The sequence below is a fragment of the Oryzias melastigma genome, linkage group LG8 (assembly GCF_002922805.2).
Source record: "Oryzias melastigma strain HK-1 linkage group LG8, ASM292280v2, whole genome shotgun sequence".
NCBI lineage: Eukaryota > Metazoa > Chordata > Actinopteri > Beloniformes > Adrianichthyidae > Oryzias > Oryzias melastigma.
The window spans coordinates 19,108,560-19,130,294 of record NC_050519.1 but is presented as its reverse complement, the minus strand read 5'-3'; the positions used below and the strand labels follow the sequence as shown (position 1 = coordinate 19,130,294).

Below are 21,735 nucleotides of genomic sequence, written 5' to 3'. Positions count from 1 at the left end.
TCTTCTTAGCTAGTCTCTTACTTCATATAAATGGTAAAAATGGTAAAGGGCGTATACTTGCATAGCGCTTTCTACCCTCCTTCGAGGGCCCAAAACACTTCACAGTCACAGACCCATTCACACACTGGTAGTTTACAGTCACTGATCTCCTTCAGATTACACCGTCTACACAAGATGTAGTCTATCTGTGTGCTTCTACCTCCGCTCTTATAGGTCACTCTTTGTTCCTGTCTCTTCTCAAAGAATGTATTCACCAGAGGTGGGGACATGAGTCACATGACTTGGACTCGAGTCATGAATTTGACGACCTTCGACTCGGCTTGGACTTTCCTACCTCTGACTCATGACTTGACATGGACTTTGATATACATAACTTGTGAGTTGACTTGGAATTCAGCCCTCTGACTCGGAGAGACTTGCTATTTTCCCCCAAATTAACGGATTATAAAGTATATAGAGAGAAAGCCGCGTTCCGGGGTCTCTCTGTCTGTCTTTGTTTACATCCGTCTGTGGTGTCGGCCCAACATCCAATCAAATTAGGGCCACCCTTGATTGATGTGACAGTCCAACCAATCAAATTGCAGAAAAACATAGCCCCCCCCCCGTGAGCAGGACTTGAGGTAGGTCCCAGGCGTGTGGCAGAGGCTGGTGGCGACACTGGTGGGTTCCTCCACAGGAATGGGTAGCCGTAGGAAGTGGAGGTTCGAGGAACCGAGGTAATGGCATAGGCTCGTCGTGTGACCGCAGGAGAAGACCGAACAGGGGATCAGGGCTGAGGCTGATTCTGGCAACCACTCGTGGTATGGATTCCTGAGGGTGAGCAGAAAGAGAATTTAGGCAAAGTCCTGACGTGACGTGATAAACTAGAACTTGACGCGGAGACCAACTATGCACCATCAGGGGCAACGGACTGGCGAGGAATGATGATCCTGGAGCTCCTTAAGAAGGCAGGAGAGGTGATGAGGTAAGTGGTCGCAGCTGGGAAGAATCAGCAGCCAAGCGGAGAGGAGAGGGGGAGGAGACTGACAGAGGCACCATGACAGTACCCCCCCCTTAAAGACCGCCGCCAGGCGGTTCAAGGGCGGCGATCCGGGTGGGCAAGGAAAAAATCCGTAATGAGCGAGGGGTCCAAAATCAGAGAACGGGAGATCCAGGAACGCTCCTCAGGACCGTAGCCCACCCAGTCGACCAGGAACACCTGAGGCAGCAGAGCAGCCACACCTGAGGCAGCAGAGCAGCCACACCTGAGGCAGCAGAGCAGCCACACCTGAGGCAGCAGAGCAGCCACACCTGGCTCAGCACGCTACGGCGGACGACGGCCCACTGTTCGGCAAGCAGCGACTACCGAGCCCGGAAAGCCCTCCTAACCCGGACCGCTTTTCCCGGTGAGCGTAAACCAGCGCTTGTTGTTGTAACATGATGCCTTCTACCTCTTCGGCTCCCAGCCCTCTTTCCTGTCCCACTTGTCATATGTTTAGTCAGGATCCCGCCCATTTAATGAAGACAATGGTCTTTGTGTTAACTGTAGTCTGATCTCAGACCTGTTATCCAGGCTCGAACAGCTGGAAGCGCGTCTTAGCTCAATGGAAGCTAAACCAGCTAGCCATGTTGTTGTCACTCGGAGCGCTAGCCGCGCTAGCAAAGCTGACTTAGCTAGCATCCCACCGCCCTCTCAGCAGCCGAGGAATCCCCAGGATGAGTTTGTACCGGTGGGGAAAAGGCACAGAGCTAAACCTAAGCCCGCAGAGCGCCCGGAGATCCCTGTATGTAACAGGTTTTCTCCCCTCAGTAACGCACCAACTGAACCGAAAACCCTGGTCATTGGCTCCTCCGAGGTCAGACACGTAAAGCTAAAGGGAGCTACAGTTAGATGTTACCCGGGAGCCAGAGTTGGTGACATCGAAGGAAACCTCCGAATGTTAGCCCAGAGTAAGGCGAGGTTCCGTCGGGTCGTAATTCACGCAGGTGGCAACGACGCCCGACGAAGACAATCAGAGATTCTTAAACTAAACGTAGAATCGGTGTGTAAACTGGCTAAATCTGTGTCAGACACAGTAGTTTTCTCTGGTCCTCTCCCAAACGTGGTCAGTGATGAAATGTACAGCCGCTTTTCATCTTTTAACCGCTGGCTAGCTAAATGGTGCCCAGAAAATGGCGTTAGCTTTGTGGATAACTGGAGCATGTTTTGGGGAAAGCCCGGCCTCATGCGCAGAGATGGCATTCATCCCAGTTTGGACGGAGCGGCTCTTCTGTCCAGAAACATTTCTGCTAGCTTTAGCCATGCAGCCTGACAACTCAGAGAGGAGACCCGGGGAGAGAGCAGTAGTTTAAAACTCTCCCCTGAGCGGCCTTTAGCACCGATGCTAACCCCAAACAGGGCTAGCCCAGCAGCTCCTAGTGTTAGCTTATGTACTGGAAGGCAAATGAACGGAATGAATCACAGTAACAAAAATTATGATGTCATTAAATGTGGGCTACTAAACATTAGATCAATTTCCTCAAAGTCCCTATTAGTTAATGAATTGATTAATGATAATAAACTTAGCCTGCTAGCTCTAACAGAAACCTGGCTAAAACAGGATGATTATGTTCGGCTAAATGAAGCAACCCCCCCTAGCTATAATAACTATCAGAAATCCAGGATTACTGGGAAAGGAGGTGGGTTAGCAGTAATTTCAGAGTCATGCTTGATCCTTAACGTTAAAGTTAAACACATTTATAATTCATTTGAGAGCATTGTACTGTCTATAAATCACCCAAACAGAAAGACTCAAAAAGCAGTTTTATTTATAATTATTTATCGCCCTCCCGGCCCGTATTCGGAATTTTTATCTGAGTTTTCAGAATTTTTATCAAATATTATTTTAGATTCTGACAAAATCATAATTTCAGGAGATTTTAATATTCATTTTGATGATTCCAGTGACTGTCTTGGAAACGCATTTGCGGCTTTAATAGAAAATGTTGGTTTCACACAACATGTAAATCAACCTACTCACTGTCACAAGCACACCCTGGACCTTGTTTTAACTCATGGAGTTGAGATTAGCCAGCTGAATGTCCTTCCTCATAACCCCATACTCTCAGATCATTTTCTAATTACCTTTCAGTTTAAATTAGAAAATGCTACTGCTCCAATAAATAAGAAAGAGCTTAAACGAACATTATCTGACCGTTCTGTGTCCGAATTTAAACTCGCAGTCCAACCAATGTTTAGTAACATGTTGGATAAATATTCTCAGAGCACTTTAAGCCCCGTTGATAATGATCAGTTTGTCAATGATACCATGCAAGCCCTCAGAGGAACACTTGATGCTGTTGCCCCTCTGAAACTTAAGCTTGTTAGACAAAACAGAGTAGCACCGTGGTTTAACGCTGAAACACGTTCCCTAAAACAAATAACTCGTAAATTAGAAAGAAAATGGCGCCGTTCCGGATCAGAGCACTCTCTGAATGCTTGGAAATGTAGCCTCTTAAGTTATAAAAAATCCCTGCGTAAAGCGAGAACTCAATATTACTCAACTTTAATAGCAGAAAATGCAAATAATCCAAGATTTCTCTTTAGTACTATAGCCAGGCTGACCAGCAGCCACAGCTCGGTTGAACCACATATTCCTGCTACTATCAGCTCTGAAGATTTCCTTCAATTCTTTGATAATAAAATCTCAAATATTAGACAGAAGCTAAATGTGGTTATTCCCACTATCGACCCAAAGCAGGCAGAAGTCGTAGAAATAAAGGCATCCATAGAAACGTCTGTAACATTAGACTGCTTTACTGCTGTGGACCAAGCAGAAATAGCATCAGTTATTACGTCTTCTAAAACCTCCACTTGTCTCTTAGACCCAATCCCCACTAAACTTTTTAAAGAAATCTTCCCCCTTATTAGTGAATCCATATTAACCATAATAAATGCCTCTCTAGAAACTGGTTATGTGCCTCAGTCTTTTAAATATGCTGTTGTTAAACCTCTTTTGAAAAAACCCAGCCTGGATCCTGACATTCTAGCCAACTATAGACCAATATCTAATCTCCCATTCATATCTAAAATCCTAGAAAGAGTTGTAGTAAAGCAGCTGCAGTGCCACCTACAGGACAATAATCACTTTGAAGATTTTCAGTCAGGGTTCAGACCTCACCATAGCACTGAAACTGCACTGGTCAGGGTTACTAATGACTTGCTATTGGCTTCAGAAAAGGGACTAATCTCTATTCTGGTCCTGTTAGACCTCAGCGCAGCCTTTGATACCATCGACCACAGCATCTTACTCCAGAGACTAGAGCATGACATAGGGATCAGGGGATCTGCCCTCCAGTGGTTTGAATCCTATTTATCTGATAGATACCAGTTTGTTAATGTAAATGGACAGTCCTCTCATTGTACTAGAGTTAGCTACGGAGTCCCTCAGGGCTCAGTTCTAGGGCCCATTCTGTTCACGCTTTACATGCTGCCCTTAGGAAACATAATCAGGAAACATAGCATTAACTTTCACTGTTATGCAGATGATACACAGCTGTATTTATCCATTAAACCTGACCAGAATGACCACCTAGAGAAACTGAATTCATGCATCAGAGACATTAAGACCTGGATGACAATTAATTACCTCCTTCTGAACCCAGAGAAAACTGAGGTCATGATACTGGGTCCTAAACACCTGAGAGATGCTCTCTCAGATCAGATAGTCTCCCTGGATGGTGTAAATGTTGCCTCCAATTCTTCAGTCAGAAACTTAGGGGTTTTATTTGACCAGGATTTATCATTTAAGGCTCACATATCTCAAGCTTGTAAAACTGCATTTTTTCATCTACGTAATATAGCTAGGATCAGGAATATGTTATCTAAAAGTGACGCTGAAAAACTCATCCATGCATTTGTTACGTCTAGACTGGATTACTGTAACTCTTTACTAATAGCATGCCCGAAAAGTTCTTTAAAAAGTTTTCAGCTTGTCCAGAATGCAGCAGCACGATTGTTAGCAGGAACTAGTAGAAGAGAACACATCACTCCTGTGTTAGCTTCTCTCCACTGGCTCCCAGTTGAATCCAGGATCAAGTTCAAAATCCTCCTGTTAACCTATAAGGCTCTGAATGGTGTGGCCCCATCCTATATTAGAGATCTCATAGTTCCTTACCAACCAGTCAGAACACTTCGTTCACAAAATGCTGGACTGCTTGTAGTTCCTAGAATTTCTAAAAGTACAGTTGGAGGTAGAACCTTCAGCCATCAAGCCCCTGTTCTATGGAATAAGCTCCCAGCTCATGTCAGAGAGGCCAGCACAGTTTCTACCTTCAAAACTAGCCTTAAAACATTCCTCTTTGGACAGGCGTTCTGCCAGGCTAGCTAGTAATCAGAGAATATTCCCTCTCATGTGGTCCTTGTGAGGCTAGATTAATAAATTAATATTGATGCGTTTAAATATAAATTTAGATTTTCCATCAGCGTTATTATTCAGATCAGCTCTGGGGTTCTGTTCTCTATTCTCATCTACTTCTCCTCTCTTCTATTCTTTATTATTTATTGTATTTAGTTCTCCATGCTTTTGTTGGTGCAGTTCCATTCACATGTTGTTCTTCTTTCCCACTCTCCTCTGGGGAGCGGGAGAGATTTCAGATGCCCGGTGGATCGCCCACGCTCCCACTCTTGGCCGTGGACCACGCCCCCGACACCATCCTGCATCTCTGAGTGAGAGTGATTCCTGCTGGGTCATCTCCCTCCTGGTCGTGGACTGCACTTCTGCTTCATCTTGACTATGGACTTCATCATCACTCATCCCTCAGCTTTATCTGAATGAACTCTTAGATTCGTAGTTGTAGAAGCTAATTTTTCTTTAACTGTTCTGGTATCGCCTGTCCGTCCTGGGATAGGATCTCTCCTTCATGTGGGAATCCCTAAGGTTTCTTCTTTTTTTCCTAACTCAAGGTTTTTTAGGAGTTTTTCCTTACCGGGAGGGAGGGTCTAAGGGCAGGGATAACCAGTTTATGTAGTCTGTTTAGTTTTTAACAATTGTTTATATTTTGAAGCCCAATGAGGCAAATCTCTTTGTGATTTTGGGCTATATAAATAAAATTGAATTGAATTGAATTGAATTGAATTGAACTGGAATCCGCGACCCCGGCGACGGACGTCCAGAATCCGGTTGACGACGTAGGCAGGGGCGCCGTCGATGATACGGGCGGGCGACGGGGAAGCGGATGGCAGGCACAGAGGACTGTCCCGGACAGGCTTGACCTGAGAGATGTGGAACGATGGGTGAATCTTTAGGGCTTTAGGCAGACTGAGACGGACACAGGTAGGGTTGATGAGCCTCTCTATGACATTGGGTCCGATGAATCGAGGAGCCAGTTTCTTTGAGGATGCCTGAATGGGAATGTTACGGGTGGAGAGCCATACCCTCTGACCGGGTTGGTAATCGGGCCCCACCACCCTGCAACGGTTGGCGATCTGGCAGTTGCCCTCCTTGGTGCGGAGGAGAGCGGCCTTCATCTGAGTCCAAATGCGTTGGCAACGCTGCAGATGATGTTGGACAGAAGGCACTGCCAGATCCAATTCCTGAGAAGGAAACAGAGGTGGTGAGTACCCGAGGGCGGCCTCAAAGGGAGAGATCCCGGTGGCGGATGAAGGGTGAGTATTATGGGCATACTTGATCCATACCAGGAATTGGGACCAGTCCTGGTGATTCTGTGCCGCCAGACAGCGGAGAGCTCCCTCCAGTTCCTGGTTAGCCCTCTCCGCTTGGCCATTAGACTGGGGGTGGTAGCCGGAAGTGAGACTGACCGTGGCCCCCAAGGCAGAACAGAAGGCCTTCAAAACCTGGGACGTGAACTGGGGGCCACGGTCTGAGACTATGTCAACCGGAATCCCATGGTGGCGAAAAACGTGGTTGACCATAAGGTTAGCCATCTCAGTGGGAGTAGGGAGTTGAGGAAAGGGGAATGAAATCAGCCATCTTTGAAAAATGGTCAACAACAGTGAGAATGACTGTGTTACCGTTTGACGGGGGAAGTCCGTTGACGAAATCCATGGCCAGATGAGACCAGGGGCGGCTGGGAGTAGGAAGAGGATGGAGCAGACCTGCAGGAGCAGAGGACAAAGATTTTGATCAGGCACGTGTGGAGCAGGCTGCGACGTACTCCTGCACGTCTTTCTGCATGGCAGGCCAATGGAACCTCTTTTGGATGCGACTCAGGGTCCGGTGCACTCCCCCATGGCAGGCTAAACGGGAGGCATGTCCCCAGGTGATGACCTCTGAGCGCAGTTCAGCCGGAACAAACAAGGTGTCTCTCGGGACAGGAGGGTGGTCATTGAGATTTTGCAGGGCTTGGAGTACCTTGTTTTCGACGTCCCAAGTAAGGGCTCCGATGATGCAGGTGGACGGCAGGATATTGGAAGGGGTGTGTTCCGAGGGGCTGTATTTCCGGGACAGAGCGTCAGGCTTGACATTACGGGATCCAGGTATGTAAGTGGTTGTGAAATTGAAGCGATCAAAAAAGAGACACCAACGAGCTTGCCTGGAGTTGATCCTTTTGGCGGAGCGGAGATAGGCAAGGTTCTTGTGGTCGGTCCATACGATAAACGGCTGCTCGGCTCCCTCCAACCAGTGACGCCACTCCTCCAGTGCCAGCTTGATGGCGAGTAGCTCCCGGTTCCCGACGTCGTAACGCCGGAGTCACACCGGACGCGATAGCGCCGCAAAGCGGTGCGGAACGGAGTGCGCTTCCATTCGGCGCCCATGTTAACCTATGGCGTCGGTCACACCAGGCGCGGAGCGGCGCGGAGGGTCCGCGCGGTGCAGCGCAACATTTCGGCGTCTGGCCTATTTTGTGCGCGAGCCGCGAGCGCTCCGCGTCAATACTGGCAGGAAGTTGCATCAAAATACATGAGAAAATCTGGTTTATTTTCAAAATAGAACCAATTTTTCACAATAAAACACCGCGATTGACAAATGTGATCATGTTTTTGTGTCTAAACAGACTGTAGAGATGAAAATATGCATACAATCAAAACACACAGACACGCGTGTGCGAGAGCCCCCACCCCGCACACCACAGATCTCCGGAGCGGGTGTGCTGGGCTGCAGGGTTCTGGGAGGAAAAAAAGCAGGGCAGACGGGGCCCCGTATGCAGTGGGGGCACACTGGAGCGGGGCATGGGGCTGCGTTTTTGAACAAGAGAGAGGCAGAGGAGCGGTTCTTCTTGGAAGAAACATCAAGTAATATTTTGAGTTTATTAATTTACCGACGTAAACACCTGGGAGCGCGTGCGTGCACACAGACACACAACAAAACAGACAGACACGCACACGCGCGCACAAACCGATCAATGAAGTGGGCCGACTGCGGAGCTGGGGGGCGGGGTCTGTGTCAACAGGGGCAGAGACCGTCCCCTTTTAGCAGAAACACGGGGATATATCCTGGTCATTGACCATGATGGCAAAAAAAGCAATAGAAGCGCCCGTCGACCGTCGCGGAAAAAAATTGCGTCTGGTGTGACCAATAGAGCGCCGCAAAGCGGCGCGCACTTCCCTTCGCCCCGCTGCGCGGCGCTATCGCGTCCGGTGTGACTCCGGCGTAATTCTGCTCCGCTGGTGACAGTTTGCGTGAGAAGAAAGCACAGGGTTTCAATTTACCTGTGGAGGCTTCCTTTTTGGAAAGGACGGCCCCTACACCTGAGTCCGAAGCATCCACTTCGACGATGAATTGTCGTGATGTGTCAGGTTGGATGAGGATAAACAAAAAGGTTTTTCAGCTTGCCGAAGGCTTGCTGAGCTTCAGTGGACCAGATGAAGGGACGGTTAATGGACGTAAGACGAGTGAGGGGGGAGGCAATGTTGCTGTAGTTTCTGATGAAACGTCTGTAGAAGTTCGCGAAACCTAGGAACTGTTGGAGCCTTTTCCTGTTTTCAGGAGGTGCAAAGTTGGTGACAGCCTCAATCTTAGAGGGGTCAGGACGAATGCAGCCGGCCTCAATGATATAACCTAAAAACTGGACGGTGGACACATGGAACTCGCATTTCTCGTGCTTGACGTAGAGTTGGTTCTCCAATAATCTCTCGAGTACAAGACGTACATGGTGTTCGTGCTGGGCCTGATCGTGAGAGTAAATAAAAATGTCATCAAGGTACCCAAAGATGAAACGATAGAGAAAGTCTCGGAGGATGTCGTTGACCATTCTCTGGAAGACTGCCGGGGCGTTGGTGAGGCCAAAGGGCATGACCAAATATTCATAGTGCCCAAGGGGGGTGTTAAATGCAGTCTTCCATTCGTCGCCATCTTTGATGCAAACCAAATGATAAGCATTACGAAGGTCTAGCTTAGTGAAAATGTGGGCTTTCTGAACGGAGTCGAAAACTGAGGTGATTAATGGCAGAGAGTATTTATCTTTGACGGTGATCTGGTTAAGTTCGCGGTAGTCAATGCATGGCCTAAGTGTTTTATCTTTCTTTTCTACGAAGAAAAATCCCGCCCCCACAGGGGAGGAAGAGGGTTGAATGTGACCTAGAGCGAGTGCTTCTTGAACATACTGCTTCATAGCTGTTCTTTCGGGACCAGACAGATTAAATAGCCTACCCTTAGGTAAGGGGGCCCCTGGCAGGAGGTTAATGTCACAATCATAGTGTCTGTGAGGAGGAAGAACGCTAGCGTTGGTCTTGCTAAACACAGCTTTTAAGTCGTGGTAACAATGTGGGATGGCTGTCAAATCTATGGAAACAGAACTCTCTGGGTCAGGGGTAAGCACACATGGTACGGTGGATAACAGTGCGGAGAGTTATTCGCGATAGGTGTTGACCACCGAGGCCGGAAGCTGCTATGGGGGTGTCCAGAGGTTCTGTGGGGATAGACAAGCGGTTAACAACATGGACATCAATTAGGCTCTGTTCAGCTCCAGAGTCAATGAGGGCCCTTAAGTCGGAAACTTGGAGATCGAGGCATAACTTGACAGGAATAAAAAGGAATTCTTTACCAGAATCTTTGGCTGTGAGCTCCCCTCACAGCCTGTCGTCTAGAGAGGGGATTTGAAATTTAAACGATGAGGACAAACAGACACTAGATGGCCTTTAGTCCCACAATAGAAGCAAGCACCAGCTTCGAGTCTCCTGCGACGCTCCTCTTCCGACAGCCTGGAGTGACCGATCTGTATGGGTTCATCCGGAGGTTTGGAAGGAACGGAGAGTCCGGTGACCATGCTTTGTTCGATCGGTGGGGCGTGGGCGAGCTTGAGAGGACGAGGTTGATATCGCTCTTTTTGGCGTTCGCGTATCCTAATATCAGATCTAAGAGCTGCAGAGACTAATTCCTCAAAAGAGCGTGCTTCGGGTTGGGAACAGAGGTAGTCTTTAATTTGCTCGTTCAGGGATTGGTAAAAAATACCTTTGAGGGCCAGATCGGGCCAGCCAGCTTCCACCACTAAAATGCGGAAGTCGATGACATGATCGCTTACCGGTCGGTTCCGCTGTTTAAGTGCGAGTACTCGCCGGGTCGCTTCTTCCTGCTTACGAGGTTGGTCGAATATAAGGCGAAATTCACTGAGGAATCGTTCATAAGACAGGTTAGTGATGGGATTGGCAGTGAGAAAAGCTTGGGCCCACTGAAGAGCATTGTTTCGCAGAGAATTGATAATGAGAGTGATCTTACTGTGGTCGGTTTGATAGTGTCTGGGGGCTTGTTGACATATCAACTGGCACTGCAGCAAAAACCCTCCGCAGGCTTCAACATCCCCAAAGAAGGGTTCCGGTTGGAGTCGGATATTCTCGGGGGTGGACGGTGATCTGGAAGCGGAAGGTGGTGGATTGACGTGAGCTGTGGCGGCGAAACCTGGGAAAAACGGCTTCTGAGTTCACGTAAAGTCTGAGTCATGCCATCCAGGCGATGAAAGAGGTCCTGCTGGGCCACAGCCATTTGGGATGGGTATAATCACAGAGGGACAACAGGTGATTTTGACATTTCCACCGCTCAAATCTTTACCTGGGATCTGGGCGGGACGCGAGTGATCATAGCGGGAGCAGCAGGGCTGCTGGGGACCCGGGCTCGGTTGTTGTTTTCTGATAGAAATCCAGCAAACGTATTATAGAATTCACGGAGATACTGCATGAGGGTTCTTTCCTTCCCTTTTTTCGGTTTACCCCTTTTGCTGCTTTGTGCTTTATGGTGTGTTTCAGAAAAAATCATCCTCTTTCTCTGGGGGTCACATTCCCTCTTGAATATTTGCTGTTCCTTCCTTTTTTCTTTGACCAAACATACTGTATATATTAACCACTTTAAGAGTTTTTAGTTTGCATGTCTTTATTTTAGTGTTTCACCCGCTATCATGAGATATGTACTTCTGATAAAAAAAGATGTGTCCACCATAAATACAATTTATTTGATTCTAATGAATTTAATCATGAATATACTAATAATCTCTGTATTTAGAGTATTTCCGGTTCAAGTACAACGTGAATAAAGTAATATTTTGTGCATAACCTTGCAATATATATTTATACATAAAATTTAATTCCAAGTCACTTTCTAATATATGTATTTAGTCACACTACATTTAGTTTTACATTTAGTATTTTTGTAATGAATCCTACTTTTCTGTCTTGAACAGAGAATTTAACTTAACTCCTGTTAACAGTAAGTTGGCAGAAATTTTGTACTGAATACAAAAAAATTGTATCTCAAACAACAAGAAATCAATTTCACAACAGAAATGTTAAATGTAAACCTAGATGTACTATTTATATATTTTGTTTTGTTTTTTTTGGAGTCAAACTAAACCACTCTGCATTTTACATTCTTCCTCAGTTCTTTCTCCTGTATCTGCTCTGTTTATAAAAACATGCTGATATGAAACAGAATCATAAGTTGGTAAATGTATTGGTTTATAAAACAGACTGAAAGAGTCAGTACCTCATCACCCACAAGCTTAAGTGCACATCACTGGTCTGTAGTGAGGGGATTTAAAGGGACCATACCATGAAAAACCAACTTTTTGAGCTTTTAAGTGTATTTTAATGTTCATTACTCACTATAAAGAACTCCAAAGTGGTATTTTAATTCATTCATGCATTTCTGAGTAATTCTCTACAAACTGCTTAGTAGCAGCCCCTCCCATACCCACAAAAACGAGCCTCATTATCTGATGTCACAGAGTGAGACCACCCCTTTTAGGAAGAGTATGCTCTGATAGCTCCGCCCCCAGTCTGACACCAACACTCAATGTCTTCACTGAGCTAATGATGATCAGCAAAAAACTTTCATTTTAGATGCAGAATACCGTATATTTTCTAGTTGTGTCCTGTCTTGAATAAATTCCAGCTCAAACGGTTCGTTACTTTTGACAAGACGCTCCTTTAAGACCCCCCACTGGGCACAGTTGTGCAGACGTCGAGTGTATTTTTGTTGTGAAGCAGTGTAGCGATGGCTGGGCCTACTAAGAGCAGATATATGGTATGTGCATTCATCTTTGAAAAAAAATGGAGATTCATTTTTGAGGGAAAAACGAATACACACTGCTGGCTCTAGAATGGAATCAAATGGGCGGCAGCCACACGCAGTAGCAGGCTGAGCCTCAGGAATTGAATTGTTTTACTGACGGGTAGGACAAAAACTAAAGAAAATAATTGGTAGTATTTCATAAATGTGTTTTTCAGTGTTCCAAAGGTAATATATGATCATATATATAGATATAGTTCACTCTGAAAGGCTTAAGAATCATGGTATGATCCATTAAATATCCAGACTACCCTGGTTCCCCGCCATCTCCATCTAACCTCATTTCAAATGCGGTAAACTGCATTTTTGTTATAGAGAAATTATTTTGGATTTTTGAAGTGGGGATGCATCAACTCAGTGGGAATTTAGCTAAAATGCTTGCAAAATACAGTTTATAAAAACATACATGATCTGTGTAATTAATATTACATTGCTTTTTAAATGACTTGAAATGACTTGAAACATTAATAGTAGGACTTGTGACTCGACTTGAGACTTGTTGGTCTTGACTTGTGACTCGACTTGGGACTTGAGTGCTTTTGACTTGGGACTTGACTCAGACTTGAGGACAAAGACTTGGGACTTGACTTGGACTTTCAAAACAATGACTTGGTCCCACCTCTGGTATTCACTATCGCCATTTCCATCTTTTTTGCAAAATCAACCACCATCTGTCCTTCTACATTCCTCTCCTGGATACCAAACCTGCCCATCACCTCCTCATCACCTCGGTTTCCTGCACCAACATGACCATTGAAATCTGCACCAATGACAACTTTCTCATTTCCAGGGATGCTCATCATCACTTCATCAAGATCCAACCAGAACTTCTCTTTGTCTTCCAGCTCACATCCTACCTGTGGGGCATACCCACTGACAACATTGAACATTCAAATTCAAATTGATTTTATTTATAGAGCACTTTTCATATAAACAAATACATTTCAAAGTGCTGTACATATAAACAAACAACACAATAAAAATACCCTCTTGTTAAAAATAAAAATCAACCCCCTAATATCATATATGTGAACAAGTGCACCAACAGACAAATAAAACGAATGATAAAATATGAATACATAGGAACCCTCGCGTTTCTAAATGTCAGATGAGAGAACCCTGAAGACGCTGTCAACACCAACCTCTTGTCAGCTGGTTGTCTACTTCCTGGGCCAAGGAGCGAGAGCCCCGCAACCCACAGCCTCCCACCAGAGAAACCCAGGCGAAGGAGCAGTGGGTACATCAGGGCCATGTCCCGTGGGCCAGGAAGCAGACGACCCAGCCAAATGTGAGAAGACACTAGTTTAAAAGCAGATGTCAAGTAAAAGAAACAAGCCAATGAATTAATTAAGATAAAAAAATATAAAGATAAAAAAAATAAAAATTACTAATGATGATAAAAGATAGTAATAATTCATAAAAACTGGTAGGAAAAGATACTATATATAAAATTATAAATAGCACAATAAAATGTATATACACATACAACATACACACATACTAAAAGTGAAATTAAAATGAGGTGGTGTGGCCTCAGATAGTGAAATTGGTGCACCCCAGTTCCAAGTCTCTGTTAAAAACAGGCCATTAAGATTCTGATCCAGAGTAAGATCACAAATTAGAAATGATTTGCTTGATAATGAACGAACATTAAGAAGCGCCAGGTTCAGTTCAGGGAAACTTTTACTGCTGTTTAGTTGGTGAGGAATAGAAGGTTCTTGAATATGTAACGATTTTAGCTTATTATAATTCCTGCTCCATGGCTTGGGGTGGGTGAAAGGTCTATTTGATATAATTGATGGTATTGGTGATAATACCTGGTGATAATAAAGGTATGGGGGGTATTTGTGGGGGAGGTGTTGGCTCTGGGTGGGTCTTCTGAGCCAATAGTCAATTAAATTTAACACAGTGGACGATGTGTTGGATAACATGACACCCTCCATTTCTATCTTCAGACTCATCGCTCTATCTGACACTCTTTTTACCTCCACAACACTCCTAACAAACTCCTCCTTTAGGATAACTCCTACTCCATTTCTCTTCCCATCTCCACCATGATAGAACCAAAAATAGCTAATTAATTTGATATGTGCATGATGCCGACAATTTTTTTGACGCATTAATCGCAGATTTTCTCATACGTGCCTTTCCACACCGCGCAGGCGTCCCTCATCGCCCTTTAACTCACCAGCTGCTCTCACTAGATCACGGGCGGGTCTCCAACCACCGAGTTCTGGTGGTTTAAGCGTGATCCAGCCCCATCATAGCGGTCTGTCTGCCGGCATATTCATGGCGTGAGCTCCGCTGGACACGTCGCTGCATCGAGCTGCAGCCTGAGAACAGACTGTAACACACTGTCAAACTATCCACCATCTATCCCGCTTTTCTCAGTCTTTAATGTTTTAAAAAACAAAAGTTCATTGGAAAGGATAAATCTCTATTTCATTTATTACTGCAGTTCAGCAGAGGAGGAAAAGATTTGGTCCTGACAAAAAATGAACATGAAAGTGTTATGGAAATTTTACTTTTGATGTTTTTTATTTTATTGTACTGAACGTTTGTCAAGAATGACTCTGAAAGATTTCTATGTTATAAGTCCACGAGCCAGGCCAGTTGTAAATTAATCTTTGTGTTTATTCTTTTTGCAAAAAGGGAGAGAGTCAAAACAAAGCCTCTGTTCAGAGGAGCCTCCTCACATGTCTCTGTTTCGAGTCTCTCTGGCTGGTCACACCCATACAAGCACATTTATACACACACATAGGAATTCCATACATGGGCATAATGAAGCAATGAGGTCAGCTGTTGCTAGAAGGTCCATTTTACACGGGATGTCATGGGATGTTTAAACTAATCCATATAAGGAATTGTTTTTGAGCACAGAACTTACACAGGGGAATTCCAGCTGCTGAACACAAAGACAGCTTATACTTAGGCAGGATGTGCTTGAGGCAGTTTTCAAGACACACACACACACACACAATCTTTCTAAATATTTACAACAACGTTGATTGAAGTTTTGAATTTAGTTAGGCATTTTATGTTACACCGCGACCCTGAAAGGGACAAAGCGGTCAAGAAAATGGATGGATGGATGGATTTTATGTTACAGCCTTTTATTGTTAAGAAAGTTCATCTCAGTATAATGTTACAAAATAAAGTATTTCTGATGAAAACTATTAATTTTGCCATTCTTGTTAATTAACGTAGAGCTGCTAAATTAAACTAACCAAAATTTTATTCCTAAAAAAGGGCCACATATTAAGTTGCGATTAATCGCGAGTTAACTATGGACAATGCGATTAATCGTGATTAAAAATTTTAATTGCCCGACAGCTCTAGTATAAAATATTTACCATTAAATGAAACAGAAATCAATTGTTACTTTTTTTTATTACTTTGAGTTAACATATTTCTAAATCGGTTGTTGTTTTATTTCGTTGTTAGTATTCATTCAGTGTTATTAACTGATCATTTGTTCTGGTTTTACAGGTTTCTTTAATGTGGACAGAAGTGGAAACACAACGCAGGTCAGATAACAATCAACAAATTCAAAAGAATTCTTGTCTTCTTTGGTATAAATCTATTTTGCTCTTGTTCTTTTCTGTTTTTTTTATAACTTTTTGTTTTCCAATCAAACATTTTTTTCTTCATTTCTTTAAGAACTTCTATAAAACTGTATTTTAAAGTTTTATGAATAAGAGGTTGTTTTAGGACAAAACATTGAAAAGTTAATATTTCTATAAATACATTTATCCAATATACTTCAGTTGAATTATTTATTTTAATTTTAAAATGTTTTTTTTCTCATCAAATTAGCAACAAGGGATTTTTCCTGAAGAAAACCACCAAGAGAGTCATCAAAATGAAGTTAAAGGCCTGTTCAACAGACTTCAGGACAGACGACAACAGAAGTTTTCATCAGCAGATTTTCATATAATACGTCCTACTCTGAAACAGATTAATGACACACCTGAAAAAATGTTAGCTCAAGTCTTTCTTCAGAGGTTGATGGCATTAGATTACAGAGCCAGATCCATCCCTGTACAACCAGATACTTCTGAGTCTGACTCAGTTTCTGACGGGAATAGCACAGATGATGATGATGACTTAGATTCTTTTATTAACACAAACACTGATTCTAATCAGTCCAAACAGGATCATGTTCACCCCATGGACATCCAGATGGTTGTATTTCACTGCTCAGACAGCTTCCTGAAGCAGAACATGATCACAAAGTTGTCACAGTGTCAGTACGCCTTACCTCTGCTTGTTCCTGATCCTGCTGCAGCAGATATTGAGTGTCCTCTGTGGACGTTCAGGCAAATAAGAAAAACATGGAAGAAAACTGAAATCAGAGATAATTCAAAGAGTGTCTCCATCAAGAGTCTGCCAATCTACAAAGCTGAAACTCCACTGGTGTCTTTCCTCCGTCTGGGTTCACTGTCTCAGTCTAAATCTCAGCTCATGAACACTTTGATCACCGACCGTCACAACACCTTCTTCCACAGAAACTGTCCAGGAAGCACCAAATCTCGTCATTTGATGGATGGAGTTGTAGAGATTGCCTGGTACTGTCCTGCTGGAAAAGACAATGATTCATTCTCTGACTGCATTGGCTTCTGTAATCTTCATGGTGATTCTCTGTTGATGGAAAAACAACGTGAAATACTGACTGAAATATCTTCAGTCTTAGTTGTTCTTGTACCAGCTCTGGTAAAAGGTCAGGAAAGTTCTAAAGTCATTTCTGCTCTTATCAGATCTCCAAATCCTCTGATTGTTCTCACTGCTGATAATGACTGTGGTGCTGTTCAGATAAAACCACAAAAATACAAAGTGGGTCTGAAAGACAGAAGTCAGTCAGATGTTTCTGAAGAACTCAGAGAAATCATTAGAAAGATTTTGTCTGGATCAAACAAATCCTTCAATCTTGAGTTGATGTCCAACATCTCTGGAGTCAGAGTGGATGAAGACGACACAGTCTGTCAAAATGGAAAATCTGCTGCCATGAACATAGTGAAGCTGATTCAGGACATGGATGTTTCCAGGATCAAAGATACTTTTCTTCCTTGTCAAGGTCAACTTTGGCATGAGTGGTGCAGAACAAACAAAGAAAGATTTCACCTCAGAGGAAACATTGAGAAAGAAAAAAGTCAGAAAGATCAGAAACTGATACAAATCCGACAGAAACAATGTGCTGCTTCCTGTAGTGAACTGATGAAATCATTCACTGACAGCCTCATGAGTTTGGAACAGAAAGACAAAGAATACTTCCTGAATTGGACTCAGATCCTGATAGATGAACTCTCCTCAAAGGATCTCTCTGCAATTTTCCAAAACTATGATGAAAGATGGTCGGAGGTTTTGGCTTTAAAAAAGAAACATGACAATTCTGATCAGTTAAAAGTCAAACAAACTGAGCTTGAACAAATATCACAGAAACTGCATTCAGCAACCTTTGGTTTGGAGCACATCTTCAGAGAAATGTCACAGATCTATGAAGCCCATCAATCTCTAAAGAGACCAACACACTGCAGACACACTGAATGGGTTAAATACCCTGAGCTGGCTGCAGATCTGATGATATCTGGACATCCCATGGAGTTGATGGATGGTGATGCAGGTCACGTGCCTTTAACTTGGATCTCTGGTCTTTTACAGGAAGTCATCAAGAAACTGGGTGACCAGAGAGTTTTTGTGTTGTCAGTTTTGGGCGTTCAAAGCAGTGGAAAGTCAACAATGCTGAATGCCATGTTTGGACTGCAGTTTGCTGTGAGTGCAGGCAGGTGCACCAAGGGTGCATACATGCAGCTGCTCAAATTATCAGAGGAAATCAAGACAGACTTCAAGTTTGACTATGTTCTAGTGGTGGACACTGAAGGACTGAGAGCTCTTGAGCTGGAAGGTCACAACACTCTTCACCACGACAATGAACTGGCAACATTTGTTGTTGGTTTAGGAAACATGACACTGATCAACGTCTTTGGTGAGAATCCAGCTGAGATGCAAGACATCCTGCAGATTGTTGTTCAGGCTTTCATGAGGATGAAGGAAGTTCAGCTTTCTCCAAGTTGTGTGTTTGTTCACCAGAATGTTACAGATATCACAGCTGCAGAGAAAAACATGGACGGAAAGAGACGACTGCAAGAAAAACTGGACAAGATGGCTCAACTAGCTGCTAAAGAGGAAGGATGTGAAGCTCAATGTTTCAGTGATGTTATTGCATTTGATGTTCAAAAAGATGTGAAATACTTTGCTCAGCTGTGGGAGGGAAGTCCACCAATGGCTCCTCCAAATCCAGGTTACAGTGAGAGTGTCCAAGAACTGAAGAGCTTCATCCTGTCTAAAGCTTCAGAGTCTGATGGAATCAAACTCTCACATTTCAGCAGCAAAATTCAGGATCTGTGGAACGCTCTGTTGAATGAAAACTTTGTTTTCAGCTTTAAAAACACTCAAGAAATCTCAGTGTACAGAAAACTGGAGGTCCAGTACGGAAACTGGACTTGGACTCTGAGGAGTGAGATGCTGACCATTGAGAACAGACTTTATCCACAAATAGAAAATGGAAAACTTGATGTGATTGAAGTCAGTGATCTTTCTAAAGAAATGAGCAAGACATATGGAGAAATAAAGACAGAAATCACAGATCACTTTGAGAAAGATGCAGACAAAGAAATGTTGGTTCAGTGGCGTGGACGATTTGAAATCAAAATCAAAGATTTTCATCAAGAACTTCTGACAGGAGTCAAAAGAAAACTGGATGAAGTCATTCAGCAGAAGAAAGCCTGTAAGAAGCTTGATGAGAAGAAAACAGATTTTGAGAACAAACTGCTGCAAAAAAGCAAAGAACTCGCTCACAAGTTAAAAGAGGCCATAAAAGATGAGGAGGAACTCAAAATGCAGTTTGACTTTGTTTGGAGTCACTGGATTAAAGAATTAACTTCAGATACAAAACCAATTGAGGACATCAACCTGGAAGAAGATCAGTTCACTGTCATTGAACACCTTGGCTTTGAATTGACTATGTGTTGTGAATTGCAAACCAGTAAGAAATATAAAAGCCTGGCCGAAATTGGGAATTACCTTGATTATATACATTTAAAGAAATCTTCTAGATTTAAGGCTTTTTTTAAATTTATAAGGGAGAAACTAAGCGGTCTAATTCCACATGAAGATCAGGAACAGATCAGATCTTTCATTGAAAACGTTGAACAAAAATCACTGGAGATCATTCAGAGCAAACCTGTAGCAACAAGAGGATACACATCAACTTACCTGCATGAAGTGGCTAAAAATGTTCAAGAAAACGTGACAGAATTTGAATCAAATACAAAAATTACCTTCAATAAGAAGTTCACAGTTGATCTTCTGCTGTTTGTCTTCCACAAAGCATCTGGCTGGATTTTAAAGTCTCACAAGACATACAAAGATAACAATGATGTTCTAAACTACTTGAACAGCAAGAAAAATGAATATTTCAACATTTTCATACGTTTCTGTAAAGGAAGCTCGTCTGCTGTGGTGTTTGGAGAAATGATCTGTGAGAAACTGAAGGTCTCTGCTGTTGAGGCTGTCTGTAACCAGACTGCTGTTGACCTTGCTGGAGAACTCAGGTGTAATGTCCCAGCATTCAATGGGAACAGGCTGAACCTGGAGAAACATGTGTTGAAGGATCTGGCAGAGAAAGAAGACTTCAACAAGTTCATGACCTACATCAGAGGTCCAAGGAAGCAAGTTAAACGTTTTATTAAAGAAAAAGTAAAAACATTCATATTATTTGAAAACAATAACAAAGCTCATGATATCCTCCAGAAAAATGCAGACGACATGCAGAGAGTCATCAGACAAATGTTATTTGAAGCAACAGAGAAGATTAAATCTAAAAAGGGAGACATTAACATGTGGATGAATGAGTTCTCAAGATCACTGAGCTGTAAGCTGAGACTTGATACCATTTCCTGTCAGAACTTCAGAGATGTGAATAATTTTGACTTTTTAAGAGATGAAATAGAAAAAGGTCTTCAAATCATTATTAAGGAGATGAAGGATCTCCCTCTGACTGAGGTGATGAATCACAGACAGAAACCTGATAAAATCCTCATTGATCAGCTGTGTGACTGCTGCTGGGAACGATGTCTATTCTGTGCAGCTGTTTGCATCAACACCATCAAAGACCACAGTCCAGACAAACACAGTGTTCCTTTTCATCGACCCTCTGGAGTTAAAGGATGTCACTATAGAAACACAGACCAGCTAGCTAATGATTTCTGCACCACATTAGTTGTCAGTGATAAAGGGTTCTATCCCAGTCATGATCCAGAGAAGTGCATTCCTTTTAAACAGTATCAAACTGCAGGAGGAGAATATGCATCATGGAGCATTACTGCAGATGGATCTATGCTGCCATACTGGAAATGGTTTGTTTGTCGCTTTCAGAAGGAAATAGAAGATTATTATGAACTGAAGTTTCAGGGTCACGGGGAGATTCCATCTGAGTGGAGGAATTACAGTAAAGAACAAGCTCTCAAAAGTCTAGATGAAATGTCCAGTTTGTGAAAAAACTGTTAACTTACTGGAGTTTTAAAGAGGTTCAGTTGGGTGTTTTCCCCCAAAGTAATATTCACCTTTTACTCACGGGAGAGCAGCAGGTAAATCTAATAAAGAAAGAGAAAAAAACAGATCAATCTGTTTTTTCTTTAATCCCAGTTTATCATCAGTGAAATTATGTTAGGTTGAAGCAACAAAACATGTTAGACAGCAATGAAAGACTCAGTCATGTAGAGACACAAGTTAACTAAAATTATGTTTTTTCTGCTAGAAAGCATATTTTTAAAAAAAATCTATGACATTTGTGTCTAACTTCTAATGAACAAGACTAAGCAGGTTTTGAAAACAAACAAGAGGATATTTTATTTGTGCAAAAAATGTTTTACTGTATTATTTTTATTTTATTTTAATATTGCCGAAATATCTGTCCTGTTAATGTGTTCCAAAAATAGAATAGAACATATATTTGGATTTTAAAATAGTTTTAAGCATTTTTATTGGGATGAATAAAAATATATTTTGTTTTAAAAACTTTGATTCAACTACAATATCATTTTATTTGAGTTCTTTGTGTGTTTTTAGAACTTTCTTAAATTATCATTTGGGGGCCTACATGTTGTTCAATGGTAACCTTCCTTTGTTTCCTTTTTTAGCTAGTTTTATTTGAAAGTATTTGAATTTAAAGAAATTGATTATTTAAGTTCTCAATTTAGAA

At 42.9% G+C, this 21,735-nt stretch overlaps 1 protein-coding gene across 1 annotated transcript in view; it reads left to right on the top strand.

Moving 5' to 3' along the window:
* LOC112146246 (interferon-induced very large GTPase 1-like) overlaps positions 1-21,726 on the top strand; it is a 33,196-nt gene extending 11,470 nt beyond the window's left edge. The window contains exons 4-5 of the mRNA XM_036213344.1: positions 15,966-16,003; positions 16,293-21,726. Of these exons, the coding sequence (XP_036069237.1) occupies positions 15,966-16,003; positions 16,293-21,029 (4,775 nt within the window). The 3' untranslated portion in view covers positions 21,030-21,726. The remainder of the gene's footprint in view (positions 1-15,965; positions 16,004-16,292) is intronic.
* Positions 21,727-21,735: the final 9 nt, after the last annotated feature.